Source organism: Chamaea fasciata, unplaced genomic scaffold, assembly GCF_029207755.1.
Source record: "Chamaea fasciata isolate MVZ Bird 193981 ecotype frontalis unplaced genomic scaffold, bChaFas1.0.hap1 SCAF_4, whole genome shotgun sequence".
In the NCBI taxonomy this organism is placed as follows: domain Eukaryota; kingdom Metazoa; phylum Chordata; class Aves; order Passeriformes; family Sylviidae; genus Chamaea; species Chamaea fasciata.
Genome location: NW_027094089.1, coordinates 64,093,842 through 64,110,913, shown reverse-complemented (window position 1 = coordinate 64,110,913; position 17,072 = coordinate 64,093,842). Strand labels below are relative to the sequence as shown.

General features: G+C 37.3%; 1 protein-coding gene across 4 annotated transcripts in view; it reads left to right on the top strand.

Moving 5' to 3' along the window:
* The window catches only part of APC (APC regulator of WNT signaling pathway), a 98,562-nt gene that overhangs the window by 43,249 nt on the left and 38,241 nt on the right, over positions 1 to 17,072 (top strand). For all 4 annotated transcript variants that reach the window (XM_066181819.1, XM_066181821.1, XM_066181820.1 and 1 more), the window contains exons 3-5: positions 9,944 to 10,028; positions 10,961 to 11,162; positions 16,859 to 16,967. In XM_066181819.1, the coding sequence (XP_066037916.1) occupies positions 9,944 to 10,028; positions 10,961 to 11,162; positions 16,859 to 16,967 (396 nt within the window). The remainder of the gene's footprint in view (positions 1 to 9,943; positions 10,029 to 10,960; positions 11,163 to 16,858; positions 16,968 to 17,072) is intronic.

The following is a 17,072-nucleotide window of genomic DNA, read 5'->3' as shown; positions in this document are numbered from 1 at the left end:
AACCAGTACTGTGGTATCTCCACAGCAACTGGTCAGAGAGAACTTGAAGATACTTCCCTACTGTGCTTGAGAATATCTTAGTGGCCCTGCCTGGAATTTTAAGATTCCTCATTCTTTAATGATTATTCAATTTAAAGGTAGAAAATGAACTGCAGAATAAATAGTCTTTTTTTTTTTTTTTTAACTGTAGAAAACCAGTTGTATCTCAGTGGGATTTCTGCCATTACCTGTATTTCTTTTCAACATAGTCTCAAGTCATCTAGAAAAAAGAGTGAGATAGAAGAGTTTGACGATTTTCATGGTGGTAAGAATGAACATGAGTGTGAACAGTAGCAAAAGGATATGGTATTAAGTGAGTGAATTGAATATTTGGCAAATACAATTCCATGGTCAAAAGCGTAGAAGAATCATGGCTTCTAGAAAAGGGTCTTAACTTTATGTATACCATGAGGACTGAATTAATACTGCAACAGCCTAGAAAGAGGTATTAGAGATACTCTAAGTACCTGAAAAATAAAAGGGCTTTTTTCCATGTAGTGTCAGGTTAGTGCTTTGTTTGGATCCACAGAGTTGGTCTGATTCTGGGCATTAATAGGGAAACAGAACTGTTATAGTTGTGTCAGGATGAATACATGCTGACCCAGAAGATGAGTGTTGTGTTCTGTTCTGATGCACCTCCTCAGAAAGGACCTAGTAGAACTCAATGTATTAGGTGCCCAAAAAATCAGGTGATCTGAAAATCTTCCTTAAGTGACATGATTGAATAAAATGTGACTTTTCAGGTGAAGACACAGGAAAAGGAGGGGGGCAGGATAGGAAGAAGATTGTTGAGCTCTAATAAAAGATTGTGTCGTGAGGAGAGTTATTCAGGGATTGGTAGTTTTCCTGAATACTGGATCTAAGGGCATCAAATAACATTGTGAGATAGTAAGTAGAAAACAAACAAAACAAAGTTTGTTTTGTATTGCCATGAGAGGTAGAACCACTGGAGATGTGGTTTCAGGAAATCTGCAAGTCAAGGCCAGAGGGAATCTGGGGAGAGGACATACAAGAGAAATTAACAGTAGGTTTTGTTCATGTATCCTCACTAGGTTCCTGCTGTTGGAGAGGAAGGAGGTTAGTTTGGAAAGATGTTTGGTCTATCTCAGTGTCAAGGATGATGTTTGCTCTTGATTCTGTTCTTGATTCTTGTCCAGAGGACAGGTCATATGAGGAGCAGCTGAGGAAACTGGGGAGGCTCATCCTGGAGAAAATGAGGCTCATGGGGGACCTTCTCACTCCATACAACTTTCTGATAGTAGGTCAGGGGGTAGGTCCCTTCTCCCAGGTAAAAAGCAACAGGCTACGAGGAAAGGGCCTCAAGTTGTACCAGGCATGTTTAGATTGGATTTTATGGAAAATTTCTTCACTGAAGGAGTTGTCAAGCCCAGGAGCAGGCTGCCGAAGGCAGTGGTGGAGTCACCATCTCTGGATGTATTTAAAGGACACGTAGGTGTGGCACTGAGGACATGGTTTCGTGTAGGAATAACCCAGTGGTGGGTTTAATGGCTGATCTTGAAGATTTTTCCCAGCCTAAGTGATTCAGTGATTCTGTGGTCATCCTGTAATGTCAGTACTACGCTGCTGTGAGGTTGAAGACACATTGCTGCTTCTACTGCATCCTTCAGTTGTGGCATTTGTTTCCTATCATCATAAGTTTGTCTGTGCATGCCTGGCTTACAGCTCTTCAGAGAAGAATCCTATTTACCTGGATACAGACTGTAGTGAAAGAAACTTTTTCTTGCTTCCTACTCAAAGCAGTTGGACATATATTTTCCCTCCTTAATTAGACTTTGTGTCACCAAATGATGAGAACCTTCTAGAATGCTCTTCATTTTCTCATTGCTATGCAAGGAGCATACCTCAGAAAGTGGTGCCTGTGTTGAATCTGCCCCTATCCTGGCATTGTTTCCTTGCAGCTTCCAGCCAATTCTAATGAGTCAACTTCATTTTGTCTGACTGATTTTTCAGCATTCTGGCTGATGTGGCTGAAGTTAAGGGGTTTGGGTTTTTTTAACACTATTGTACTCCTGGCTCTTAGGAGTTGTTTATGTGGTACTGCAGGCTCTGCTGTCTTAACAGAGCTTGTTTTTCTTCTCTGAACTTACAGTTCTTTTAAAGCATGTTTTGATCCATACACTGTCTGCACTGTCTGGCACACAGATATTTCAAAATGGATTTTGTTGTTCGCTTTTGAAGAGCATTAAGAAGAAACATAAATTCCAGCCATCAATAAAGGGAAATGTAGAAGGATTTGGAAGTGTTTTGAAGAGAAGCTAAAGATGCAGTAACAAGTGAGGAGTTTGTGTAGTAAGTTTCCTGCTTTTGAGAAGGAAGCTCTGTGAGGGAATCAATAAATTAAAAGCATAAATTAATAAAATTTTTGTGCAATTCATGTTTGTATCAGTTGCAGTGAATTTGACCACCAGATCTGTTATTTGCTTGTAACAATAACAAACTTCTTGTTTGAGGTAAGCAACAAAAAATTGTAGTTTCATAATTTGCACAACTGAGTGTATTTTTACTCTTTCTCATTTTCAGACTTCAAAAAACCAGAACAAACAAGAACCCCCCAAAAAACAAACAAAGGCATTTTATTTAGGTTTGCAGATGGAAATATTAAGGAAATGACAGGTTTTAGGCAGATAATGCCATCCTGATTTGCCAGTTGGTCCTTCATCCTATAATACAATTTTACTTATTCTGCAAAAAAACTTTCCGAAGTCACCATGCTCAATGCTCCCAGGATGGATGAAAATATATACTTGTATAACATAGTGGTTTTTTAAAATTTACTTCTGCAAAGGAGGTTTTTAAATCCGTATTTTCAGGCATATAGTGTTGTGTAATGAGTGAAATATTTCTTTTGAAAGTTACTCCTTTATAAAAATCGAGTCTTCAGGATGAATTGAACATTTTTTACTACAAAATACTATTTTTTTCACATTATTAAAAATAAACTATCTTCTTCTGTCTGCTGGATTTCTTACCTAAACTGTCTCTTTGAATGACTCTAGTCTCATTATGAGTGGGTCACATACCTTCTGGAAATTGCACCACTACAGTCCCCATCAGAAACACTGTCTTTGGACTGCCAAGCTAGTAGGGGAAAATTAAGTGAGAATTGTGAGATACACACCTCAGACAGCGCTGAACAGACAGTGCTGAAAATCCAATTGCATTCTGTACAAGCTAACAAAATATTTTGCTTTCAGGGTAACCAAATCATGTTTTGTATTCTGAAATAAGACAGATTTTAAAAAATAATATGTTAGCTGTGAATCAGCTAGATATAGAAATTTAACATTTTACCTGCTTATTAAGGGAGAGCACTGGAAACATAAGAGTAGCAGAGTATCTGGCACTGAAAGTCAGGTCCCTTCCAAAGGGTTGGCTACACAGGCACTTGCACAGCAGGTGCACGTATGCCCCTGCTCTCAGCAGGTGCTTCTTTTAGCTTTGGATTCATCCCATTCTGCACAGCAAGTGTAATAAAAGTGGACAGAATATGGTATAACCTAGTTTTGTTCTTTACATAGCCATGCTGGCTTTCTGATTTCTTCATTAGCTCTATGCAACTGCCTGTATGAGCTGCCTTACTGTACATGATAACATTGTTTGCAATGAACAAATAGGGAGAAAAGGGATTGATTCAGCAGTAGCATTCCTTGCCTGTGTTAATATTTGTGAAATAGGTGCTAAATTCACAGCTTTTGTAACTTGTGCTGTGTGAATTGACCCAGTATTTTCCTTTTAATATCTGCCTGGTTTTTATTTAATTTCAGCACATCCTTACCCAGCATGTAAACACATGAACTTTTGAAGTCTTGCAAGAGAAAACAGTAATCACAGGAAACATATGTTCTTTTGGTTTTTCCCCCTAATGTGACCTGCATCTTCATTCTCAAATTATTTCAATTGCTCATAGTTGGATTTTGCACCTGCAGAATGCTTTTAGTGGCTTTTTTGTGCCCCATGCACTCCAGCCTTTCAGGAGGGCAGACGTAATGTTGTTCTGAAGGCACATGAAGTAGACTGTCACATCAGGATACTGACACAGGGAATTAAAACACTGATAGCATGGTAGATATTGCAGGAGATAGCACAATGATTAGATACTCCAAAATACAAGTAATTTTGAAAATAATGATGTATATTGATCATTTGATAAATTCTAATGTGTTAATGGAAGAAACTGTCATAAGCTGAACTGATTCTTACAAATTGTATCAAGTGATGAATTCTGGGAACTTCTGGGAATTCAGTGACTATGAACTAATGCAGTCAGGCATCTTTTTGAGCTCACATGAACTAAGAATGTGGTTATAAAAGTCATTTAACAACCTACAAAACACAGATATTTAAAATATCAGTGAATTTATTTAATCTGCAAAGAAGCAGCAGTGGCATTATATTGGTGGGGATCTGTGTATTTTTATGATTTTACAATAAGTAATATTTTTAGATCTTTGCAATTCTAAAGTTTCTACCAGGATCTAAATTGGCTGGAAAATTGAAAAAAAAAAATTGTTTGCTTTTCGTTTTAGAATTTAGGTGAAAATGAGGTGATGATATATATAGTTAATGCCATTACTTTAGACAACCCTCTTTCTGGCAATAAAATCTAGTAACTTTAGTTGACCTGACAGTGTGCTTGCGCTAAAAACTTGGTGCTATCTTCTGTAAGTGGTTACAGCAAGTGACAGCTCCTGAGTATGGTGGCACTGGGTGAATATTTTCCTTTTAGAAGATGACATTGTTGGAAATTAAACTGAACAACATCATTTCACATAAGAGATGCTGTTCTCTTTCTGCAAGGTTGAAAGTTGACTTGCCCCAGTGTTCCACCTCAGTCAACAGTGCTGTCCTTGATAGTGTTATCATTTTGACCTGGTTACAGGGTTGAGCAGCCAGAACAGTGCTTGGCACTTGGGGCAATTAGGAGGGTTCCCACCAGGCTCGATTAAGCAGCAGCATAATTCAACAAAATGTGTAGGAGCAAAGAGCTCCTTCCAAGTAATGCCTTAAGTTTTAGTTTTCATATTTTCCAGATTTACTGCATTAGTATATAACTTCATATAAAGTGTTAGGAAGTTCTCTTCACAGCTTAGTTAGACAAAACAATCCTTTTCCAGGAGAGCCAAGGACAGCTGTGACAGCCTCAGGCCCAAAAAGCATAAAAAACGGCGAATTGAAGAGAGCAAACCAGGAGGATGGGACTTTATAACCTGAAGCTGTAATGGGACAATTAACCCCACTATGCAAATGGACCAAAACTTATAAAAGTGTGAAAACTCGTGACCCATCGTCCATCTTGGGTGGAGCCATGGCCAGGCTTTTGTGCAGCCCTTGGAAGGCCTTTTAATAAATACCTACTTTATTCCTCTAATACTGTCTAACCTCTGTTCTAGGTAAGCTCTCAAGGTATCTCAGCACCTCAGCCCCTGTAAGTGTTGTACCATGTATGACAGAATTAATGCACTGTCAAGTTCATCTAGTTATGACAGGCCATGTAAAACCTTGAACTTAAGTTTCTAGCATCTCTAAAACAAATACTATTCTGATGTCTCCCCCCCCCCTCCCCCCAGAGTTCTGACATTTAATGGTTTTATGGAATTTGAATTAAGTTCTTTTAGTGTATGTTACCTTTTTTTCTGTGTTTCTAAACAGTAGTTGAAACAACATTCAGGTTCATTGGAGGTCAAAAATTACATTTAGAAATTTTATGTTACATTTTCAGCATACCAGGTTAAAAACATGACTACCAATGCTGACAGAAATACTCTAATTTTAAAATAATTCTGATTTGGTTAATAATGATTTCTTATTCATTCAATATGCATATTCCCATCCTGTATGCTTCTAATAGATGTTGGATTGCTCTCTGAAATTGTGAACTCTTTCTGTATTTGTGCAATTAAACCTGATTTTTTACTCAAATGTTGTAAATACAGTGGTGACCAACATAACTGCTCTGTGAGTATATCTGGTGTGCTGTGTCCAGGAATTTCATACATTTAATTTTCATTATGATTTTCATATATTTTGGCCTTCACTGAATACACATAACTATGACACAATCGAATACAAGTGATAAAGCTTAATGTTTAAAATGGGGGGGGGGGGGAAGAATAATGTTTACAGAAGACCAAACATGCCTGAATTGTCGTCAAAATGTCTTTTTACGTATACCATATTTTGAAATGTTCCTAAGCATTAATATTTATACATACAGTTCCCAAAAATTGAATACACTTTAAGTCTTAACCCCTTGGTATTTTAAATCTGCTGTTGTAAGCATTATTGCTCTGTGATTCCTTTCCTTATTAAGTAAATAAGGGCTTGAGTAAATTCACAACCCTTAAACCATTTTATTTATAAGAAGCCTTAACCACTTAGCCGGGTGCATCTACTGTTACTTAAGTTGCTTTTATTTACCATAATTGTGCAGTTACATGTTGACAGCTCTGATCTCTTATTTTTAGCTATTCATAAAGTAGGTTTTATGTCAGGATTGTATTCACTGAGTCCAAACAAAAAAGCCCAACCAACCAGACAAAAAATAGACAATGTTTCAGTACTTCACAGTCCAGATACTGTGAAGACAGAAACCCTTTTAAATGATGATGAGTCATAAGGCCTGCTCCATTTCTAAAAAGATTCTTTTGTACTTTTGCACAGGATAAAATAAACTAGGTTATACTTAAGTGACCATTAAAATAATTTGATTTGCATCCTTTAAAAGAACAGAAAAAATCTTGCAGCCTTTTCTTACAGACTTATATTTGGGTATTTTTTCAGTAAGTCACTCCTAAGTCAGTAAAGAATTTACTTAGAATAATGCTGTAAACCACAACTAAAATACTTACTGAAATTTGTATAACTAAACAAATACTAACCCTTGGAGACTATTTTATGCTTTAGCAAACGATACCAAATTTAATATAAAATTATCATGGAAAAGTACTAATTTAAAGCATTGTGTGCATGTAAACAGCATTGGTGTCAAGTCCTAGATTACAAATAGAGAGTAAATAAAAATTTTCATTAGCACAGTAACAGATAACTTGCCATGTTTCCTTCAGAAGGGTTATTGCAGAAAATGTCTCTGTTCCTCATTCAAAAAAAATTGCAAATTCCCTAACTTAGCATTCTGGCACACGTCCTCATTTTCCACTAGTGCCTGGCTCAGGGGCTGCATCTCCTTCTCTGACCTTTGTCTCCTTTGTTTAACTGCCTATTGAATTGTCAGCTTAGATTTTGAAGTGTACTGTGGTGGAGTTTGAAGTTGATGTCATAGCCTTGTAATGGCATTGTTGAATGCAAAGGCACTGTAGAAAAGAAATGTAGAAAAATATAGAAAAGCTAACAAGAAAAATGCATGCGCTGTTAGAGGAAAAAGGGGATGATACAAAAACTAAAAGTTATAACTTGAAGTAATTAATTGAAACAGAAAATCTGAGCAAGGTGGTCCAGTGTGCTAATGTTTAAATGTTGCCAGTATTTAGAAAGAGCAGGCCCTTGCTGCCTGGACACCTCAATCATGGAATTTGGTAGGGCAGGAAAAGCTGATGGTAGTTCCATTTAGTTTCTCACATTGGCTCTTAGAGCAGGAAGACTCACCACATAGGGAAGTATCCTGAACATGCTGAAACAGCAGATGTGCCATACATGTGAGCGAGAGGCTTCTAAAGAGGGAGTAGAAGGAAAGGTGGGATTTTGGTTTTTTTTCCTTGTTAAACAGTGCTGTTTTCAGAGAAAAATGATTCATTAGTTACTTCTGTATTTATCTGAGTTGACATGTTTCCATTAAGACTGCAAAACTCTCAAGACCACTGCACATATCCACACTGCCCTTTTAGACTTTAAGCTAAAGCTGCTGTCTGCAGATCTGCCCTTGCATAAGTGCAAAGAGCCCTTCTTTGAAAAACACCACATCAATTGTATGTCTGCCTTTGGTGACAGGGCAGATGTTATATGTAGAGATGGCTGGGCCATGTGGCTGATGAGAGTGCCCTTGAACATACCTAAAAGTACCAGCACAGAGAAGACGTCTCTGCAAGAGTACGGATTTTATCACCTCAGGCTTGATCGTAAACGCAAAGCTGACATTAACAGGCAATACAGTAAGAGCAGGTCTGTAGGTGAATTGTGTTGAGGATCCAGCACACATACAATGTATAATTCAGGGCATTTTGTCTTTGGACTAGCTTCAGCCTGGTCCCGTGGAGTGAATGCCCATTATGAGTCCAGGGTATAACTGCTGGCTTGGCTTGATCCAGAAGGAATTTGGTTCATGCTCTGAGATACCTGCGGTGGGAATCCAGGTATAGCTGGTGTGGGGGGTGGGAAGTCTGGCATCAAACTGGCCCCAACAAAGAGATGAGTGTGGACAAACACTCTAACTCCATCAGTAAAGTGGAAATTTGGGTGTCTGTACCTCAGAATTATTCTTCCCAGAGCAGCACGGCAGAGGCTGCAGCAACTGGGCTGACCATTTGGTCTGAGTCTAGGGCTTGAGATTATTTCCCCAGAACTCTGCACATTTCTGTACTCATCCTTTTACTGTTGTTGTTGTTGTTTGGTTTTGTTTGTGGGGGGGTTTTTTGTTTGTTTGTTTTTCTGTTACAAGTAACACCACTTTGAATACAGAAAAGCTCATTACTGCACTTGTTAAAGAAAATCTTGACTTTTCATAGATGTCAGGGTTTTTTTCTCTTGAAAAGCGAAAAATGTATTTAAAAGGTACCTTCGGACCTTCTTGTGTAAGTTGCAAAACTCATGAATATTGACAGTAAGGTATGCCAGACTGATAAATGAGCAAAGCTTTGGTATGGACATCTTTTTAAATTACAATTCATTAGCTTTCAGATCTGAACAGAAGTGCAACCCTGTGTGCAGAGTCTATGTAGGAAAATTACAGAATATCTTCCATTATTCAGAATTGCTTTCAGCTCCTGACTGTTGCTGTTTCTAAAAATATTTTCTGTGGCACAGTATGAAACATGATACTTTAAATTCCCGTAAATGCCTTTTGCCTTGTAGCTAGTCTTTTTTATTTGTTCTTTCTATTGATGCATCTGTCATGATGATATTTAAAAGACTTCCGCTAACTTGCGTTTAGTTTTCTGCCTGCATTTAGGCCAATGAGCATTTGGGACCTGGGGGCTTATAGGCCTCTTTAATGTAATAATCATTGTTTGCTATGATTTTTTTTTGTGCATCAGCACTATCTTCCTTCAGCTGTATAATTTTATCATTCATAGTTTCAATAGCACAGGGCAGTATTCTTGGGTTTGAAGCTTCTGGTGCATAAAGGAGACTGCATCTCTTTCTGGTGGGCCTGGTGGTGGTTGAATAGAAGTAGTAATAATACAAATAATAGATGCCGTGAAGGAAACCTAAATCTTCTGCTCACAGGCATGGTAATGGTAGCATTTGTAGTAAGAATAACATGGTTCTTCTTGCTAGTCTACAGTCGTGCTAAGGCCTCAAAGAAAACAAATCCCAGGGATTACTTCTAGTCAAGATAGTTTTCTGTTAGTTACATAACCAAAATTTATTTTTACAAGACTGACTGATTTCTCTGTGCTTACATTTCTCCATCTCTTAATTCAAAATAACTTGTATTCACTTTGAGAACTTCCAGATAATCCAGTGGATTGAACGGCCAGATAGGTTTATGCAGGATACACTTTACATCATGACACTGCTGGAGGAAACATTGTAGAATGTATCTGATGGCAGTTAAAATTATGACACTTGATCTCTGCTCATATGAAATACAATTTACAACAGTATCTCAGCAGCTGTTCCATGAGTGTGTACTTTAGGATAACATAGGATGTATTTACGTTGTGGGTATTATTGTAATGATTTCTTAATTAGGATTGATTTCTTATAGGAGGTACTGAAACAGCTACAAGGAAGTATTGAAGATGAAGCAATAGCATCTGCTGGACAAATTGACTTACTGGAACGACTTAAAGGTAAATCTAGAGTTATGTTTTAAATAGATTAATTTCTTTTTGATTTAGGATCAAATTTTTGAAGTTGTTTCTGTCTTTTTTCCAGTGTTGACCTTAATGATTAGGCATAGTCTCTGTGCCAAAACATTTTCGCTAAACATTTTAAGACATGTTCTCCAAAAAAATAAAGAAAAAGAAATCTTCTCCATTTATACTTTTGCTGCTGTTACTCTAGGATTTCATATGAACTGCTTTTGATATAACTCATATTTCTTTCTTCAGAAAAATAATCGGTGCAAGTTAATATTGGTGTAGCTCCACCAATTTTCTAAACTTGTTTGCATGTCCTGCCCTCTCCATGTCATATTACTGGAATTGTTTCTGTCATGCTGAAAATTGATGGCCCCTTCCCTATAGTACGTGCTGGAATCTGTATCATCCCATTATTTGGGAAGTGCCAGCAAGCCCAGACCACTAACTCCCTGTATACATCCATTATCCCCTCCACTGACCCAGAAATTTCATAGGGATGTCTACATTTAAGAGCCCTGTGATGAACAGAGTCATCTCTTACATGATAGTGAAGCATTTGCAGGATCTCTGGAAAAGAAATCGTTAGGAAGAGGGCCACAAAATAATTCCCATGATGTTTATGCAAAACTCTGCCCATTTCTTAAGTCCTCTGGGAAGGAGGCAGGTAGGCTTTTGTGGGGATACTGTTCTGATTGCCAGGATTGCAATTTGGCCATCTGCTCAGGTAACTGCTGTTATCCAAGCCCACCATATCCATTGTTTTTGTTCAGAGTATTTTTTTCTGCATTTCTGTGCAAAATATTTTCATTAAAAAACCCCATAGATTTATTCAGGGAGTAAGAAATTAAAATAGAAATGATCTTTTAACTTTGTGATGTGGAATGTTTAGCTCTGAAAAATGTTTGCTGTTTATTATCCAGAACTGAATTTGGAAAGCACCAGCTTCACTGGGGTGAAGTTAAGGCCAAAGGTGTCCGTGCGCTCGTATGGGAGCCGGGAAGGGTCCGTGTCGAGCCGCTCAGGGGAGTGCAGTCCAGTCCCCATGGGGTCATTTCCAAGAAGAGGCTTTATGAATGGAAGCAGAGAAAGCACTGGTTACTTAGAAGAGCTAGAAAAAGAGAGGTAAATTTGTTTGTTTATTCCTCCAGTATGGATTGACTTCTAATTTTAATGTGGAAGTTTATGACACACCTAGTATTCATATCATGAATATAGTTTTGAAAAGTGGTGTATTTACCTGTCATTTACCTTGACAGGTAGGAAACCAGGAATCTACATTTTATTTAGATGAACATGCAGAAAAATATATGTATTAAAATGAAGTATCATTCAGTTTCTACTGCTTCTTCATATATGCATTTCATTTTTACTCTGTTGGCTGAAGGGTTTTTTTATTTTGGCAAGCAGGTCACTGTCTGAAATGCATTTAAACAGCAAGGGTGGAGCATCCTAACCACCTTCATATCTCCTCACTACTGTTGGTAAATGCTGAAGCTGTAACAATGTGATGGTGAAATTGCTTTCTCTCTTTTGCAGGTGGTTATTAAGTACCATAACTAGTTTATCAATTATTTACTATTAGCAGACATTTACCTAGTGACTCTACTCTCTCAGCAAATGTATCAGCTAAACAAAATGCATGTTCTTATCTTCAAGATGTTGTTCTCATCAGATGTTTTTTATTGACAATATCCTGGAATTTCTTTTCTTGATAAGCAGTGGTATCCATTTATAGGAAGAACATACTTTCAGGTCATAATACAGAATCGTTGCACTTTATCAGTCACTTACAAAGGAAATGCAAAGTAAGAGACATGCAGCTGTTTTCACTGAAGCCATCTTTATTTCTTAAAATGAACCCAACTGAAATACTAGAGGTTTTCAGACGCCCATCTGCAAGACACAGTTTCCTAAAGATTTAGTCCTGCTTAATGGATGGGATATCAAGCTGTGGGCTGCAAAACTAAATAAACTGCAACACAGTTTTTATGCCTAGTAGACATTAACAAGCAAAATTCATTTTGAAGTTGTAATAGAAAAGCTTTGTAGGTAATGAGTGGGTTGTGGACAGCCCTCTAAAGGATTTACTCTGGAGTTCAGAAAAATTTTTGCAGCCCAAGACCTGAAAGAGGTATGCTTTTCTTCCAAGATACTATGTCTAGGTCCCCTTTTTTTGGTCCTGTCAGCAGAATGCAAGTAACTTCCCATGGGTCCATACTGAGCCTGTTCTAGCAGCCACTCTATTTTTTCTTTCTCCTAGCCAGGACCACTAATGATATTTGTTCTGTTGCATAAAATGTAGACTCCTGAGGAGCTGTATAAGAATATTTAGGAATTTGGGAACCGATCTACTTGCTCAGCTCAGTCTTCGAGAGTCTGATATATGTGTTATTTACTGTCTTAACAAACTGTGCATTTGTTTGTATTCTTCCAGTGCTGTGTTTTACTACAGATGATACCAAAATCTTCAAACACAGTTGGAACTTTCAGTGTGGTGCCAGTGAACTCCTGCTCATTTAGAATAAGCAGCATTTATAGCAGTCAGAGTTCTGTAATATGGTTAGCAGCTCTGATTTATGATCTGTCATCCTTTCCCACCCTTGTGGATTCTGAGGTGATAGTTCTTTGGACAGCAGCGAAGACAGCTTAGGCAGTGAACCAGTCTGTGTTCCAAATAACGCTGGAGAAGAGGGATGAGGATGTTTTAATTTCAGAGTAGCTTAGGCACTGTACCTGTCATAGCTGATGGGGTAAATATTTGTGCTGTGGAGAGGATGGATATATGGATGAATGGGCAGATCACATCTGGCTTCATTGTTAGTGAAATGACACATAATCCAAAACTGCTTTGTTCTTTAAGCTGTTTCAGGCTACATGTGGAAGCATGTAGGGCATTGGTGAGAACCCTTGGTAGCCATATGAATCAAAACATGGCGGGGGAGGGTGGTATAGGACTGTGCATCTAAAATCACTACCATTTCTAAAAGAAAATTAACCACTTGTTTTCCTGTGTTTTGTGTCTAAACTTGTTTGGTATATTTGCTAAATTTCTGTGTATCTAAATGTATACATTTGCTAATCGATTTTGGATTTTTGTACTTCAAACAGACTTTCAAGAACTTGTGGAACTTGATAAGCCTAAAATAATTTAGAATAAAGTAACACTTTTCAGAAATATGCAGCAGGAGACTATTTCCCTCAGTATTTTAACACACTAGCACAATATATGCTGCTTATGGGCAACAGTGTTTGTGTGAGGACTAAATGATGTCTTTAAATATTTAGAGCAATTTGTTGGGCACCTGGCATCCAGTCAGGGTCAACCCACCACACTTGACTGAAAGTGAACTTGTGAGGGGAAGAAAATTTTTGAATTGATTTCGCCCGCCAGAATAAAGATGAAATTATTGGTGCATACCTCATTTGCTTGGCTCTCCTCTAATTCCGAAGTTTAAAAAAACAAATGAAAGAAAAAAAGAGAAAAATGGACAGTGACAGCGCTATGCTTTTAAATTGGCAGTTTAGAATTCTCTAATCATTACGTATCTCTTGCTTTCTCTGGCTATTTCCAAGTATACTTGGTAAGAGCATTATATCAACAAAATCTTTCAGAGTACACTGCAGGTTAATTTTTGTGTTTGTTTGCGCTTGGCAATTTAGCAAATTTAATAATCTCACCTTTTTAAATTCTATAATTTGCCACTAAAGATGACAGTCTTCTGAGAAATTTTATATATTAAAATGTTTGTAGGCCTTCTTTATTCCTTCTTTTTTATGCCATTCCTTTTTTATTTCTTTAATGTTGAATTGGAGCATTCCCTCTCTCATGGCTTCTTTCTTCTATTATGCTTATCTCCTTTTGGCTGGCTGGTAAAATTTACCTCAGACTTTACAGCATCAGCACTGCTTTTCAAGATTTTATCTCCCACCAATTGAAGTGAAAGTATTAATTATAGTTGTAATTTACATAATGCAAGTAGAGTAGCATATGATTTGTTTCCCTTCTCCCTTTTAGCCAGGAATAATACTGACATAATTATGCAGAAAATACTCCAAAAGAAGTGAAGAGTTTTCTGCATTCATTCAGCTTCCTCTGTTGTTGGGAGCTTCTAAAGTACCACATGAGAAGTCTTTGAAAAACCCACCCTTCAGAAGAACAGTTCAAATTGAAAATTTTATGTTAATTCATAAAAATAGTATAAAGTTCCAAAAGCTTTCTCCACTTGCTTTGCTGAATTCTCAGTGAACTTGACAGGGCATGACAGAGAACAGAATTTCGTCTGTTGCTGTGAAAGTCCTAATGTAAACATCTTGCGGGTATTAAAAAGATGGAATAACTTCACTGTTTTTTTCCATCTTGTTTTTCGTGACCAGTAGCAGCTCTTCCACTTTAAATCGTCTTCTAACCCCAAGAAGCTCCAGGAAACTGAGAAGCAGCTGTACTTCTTGTTGGAATAGTATCAGAGAGTAATGCTTAATGTGGGGAGCAGCTTACCAGACTCATCTACAGAAAACTACTTATTGCTACTTATTTTCAAGGAAACTGAAGTGCAGCCTGCTGTAGTTGTAGTCACCCTTCCTGTTTTGTGCTGAGAGAACTTAAAGACTATTAAAACCTGAATTCTCACAGAGCAGTGATACCAAACTAGTAATCCCAAATGAAGCATCACTTCAGAAGACCAAATGATAATATTAAATTAAACAAGTCACCCTCAGGTCATACATTACATTGTTTATGCAGCATTACTGGTTCCTAAGTTATTTTCTTGCTTCTAGTATCCATTGTGCATTTCAGAATGGTTTGAATGACAGACAGAATGTCACACTGTCTCACATACTGAATACCCTACATTTCATAAGAGGAACTTAATCACATATTTACTTAGTTGAAAGTAATCCCTCCAGTTTCTTCTACCAGTTCTTTGACATCCAGAGGCAGAATTAGTTAGTCCTTTCACATTTGCAAGTCCTCAAAAGTAAAAATACTTTTTATAAGGATTGCATTATTGTGCTTTTGCAAATTTTGTTTTACATCCTAGACACAACTAGTGCCTGGGCACTCAAGGTGGTAAAAAGGGAAGCTGTGCAGAATTCCACTCTGTCCAGGTATTAGGCACCAGGGCTGTATGGCAAGAGAATGGGCAGGTGGGAGGGAAAAAATAAACTTAATCAAAAAGCTTTTCCCAAACACCATCTATTAGTTTTAGCTTCAGTCTGTCCAAAGGACATTAGGAATTTCTGCTAGCCACATCCATGTGACTGAAGAATTACTGCTGTCCTGTGATACTGTTCCAGTTACCTGTCAAATTATGGTAATTGCTTGTTGTTACTTCTTTTCAATCATTTTTATTGTAAACCTTGGCATCATTAAAACAAATCTCAACACAACTGTTTCAACACGACTGTTGGATCTAATCTGGAAATTATGTCATTTTGTTAATGTTTACAAACATTTAGCACTCTTAGATGTGTAGTTGTCCAGTCTCATGTTGAAGGGCAGGATTCTCTCTTTTAATTTTCCATTTGCACGCAAGCCAACCCACTTATATTGGATATGGAATAAATGTTAAATCATCAAGATTAGCCTGAAACATTTTTAAACCAGGAAATAAGTGAAACATTCTTTAAAATACAAAGGTTAAAATTATTTCTTCTTTGTTTTGTGTGAAAGGTGGATTACCCTCTCAAATCATGTCTGTGATGCAAAATCAAAATAGTCTGGGGAAACTTGTACTTCTGTTGTATGCTGTGTAATTGTTTCTTAATGACTTACAGTAATTATCCATAATGTGTTCATGTGCTTTATAAAGGTTCATATGCTCTTGCTCAGAAAGGCCACAGCCAAAGAGGGATGCAAAAGTTAGGGGATGGGAAATAATACTGGGCCGACTTGTATGCAGCTTTCTGTCTTCTGGCTAAGTGTTGACTTTGTCATTTTTTCTGTTAATGAGAAATATTAAAACATCAGAAGGAAGAACAGTACTCACAGAAAGCTGAATAAAATTAGAAATAAAATAATAAACTTAAAAAAAAAAAGAAAGACTTTTCTGTTTATTCCTACTAGCCAGATTTTGCTGGAAAATTTTAGTATATATTTTTAGGAATATGGTAGCCATGAGCATTATTTCACTATATTCATAAGATTTAGAATTATATAAAATTCAGTTCATGCAGGATTGATAAAATAGTATGTGAAAAGAGAGTTTTTTCCCCTTGATACTCTGCATATATTATTCATTTTTTCTTTCTCAGTTATTACTGAGGTATGCAGTATGCATCTGATACCCATTTAAAATGTTTTTAACAGCTGCAAACGTATCTTGTCTATAACATTTGGTGGAAAATATCAATTTGAAGTATTTAGATGCTCACAGAAATGGCTTATTTTGTGTGCTTTACCCATAGTTTTGCTATGGGTGACAAAATGAGTAAAAGGACAGTGCAAAGGTGAAGATTCTCAATTCGGTAACAGGATTGAGGGTTGTGCTTGCTTCTGTGACAGACTTTTTCTTAAATGCTGTTTGCACTATACAAAGTATATTTTTGAAAGAAGCAGGGTACAAGTTAACACATGACTAACAATTGGTTTTGTTTTCACAAAATATCTCTTAGCTTTGGATTTTGAAGTGGGTTTTTTAGAGAAATATGTATATTTTTCTTTCTCATAGATGAGGACCTGAAATGCTTAGCACAGAGGAGTGGATAGGCTGATAAGCCAGGGCCAGGGAATTGAACTCAAATGTCTCTTTAGTGCCTTCTTCAAACCTCCAGATGGAAATGAGGTGTTAATGTTAACTTCCTCCTTCTGCTTTTGATAGATCTCTGATGCTTGCGGAGCTTGAGAAGGAAGAGAAAGAAAAGGACTGGTATTATGCCCAGCTTCAGAACCTGACTAAAAGGATTGATAGTCTCCCCCTTACTGAAAATGTAAGTACCTTCTGAGTGCTTGGTGAGGTCTCTGGTGCTACAGTCTCTGTTTAGATACTGGGTGTATTTTATTAATGTGGTGGTATTCTCTACTATCACTTTTGT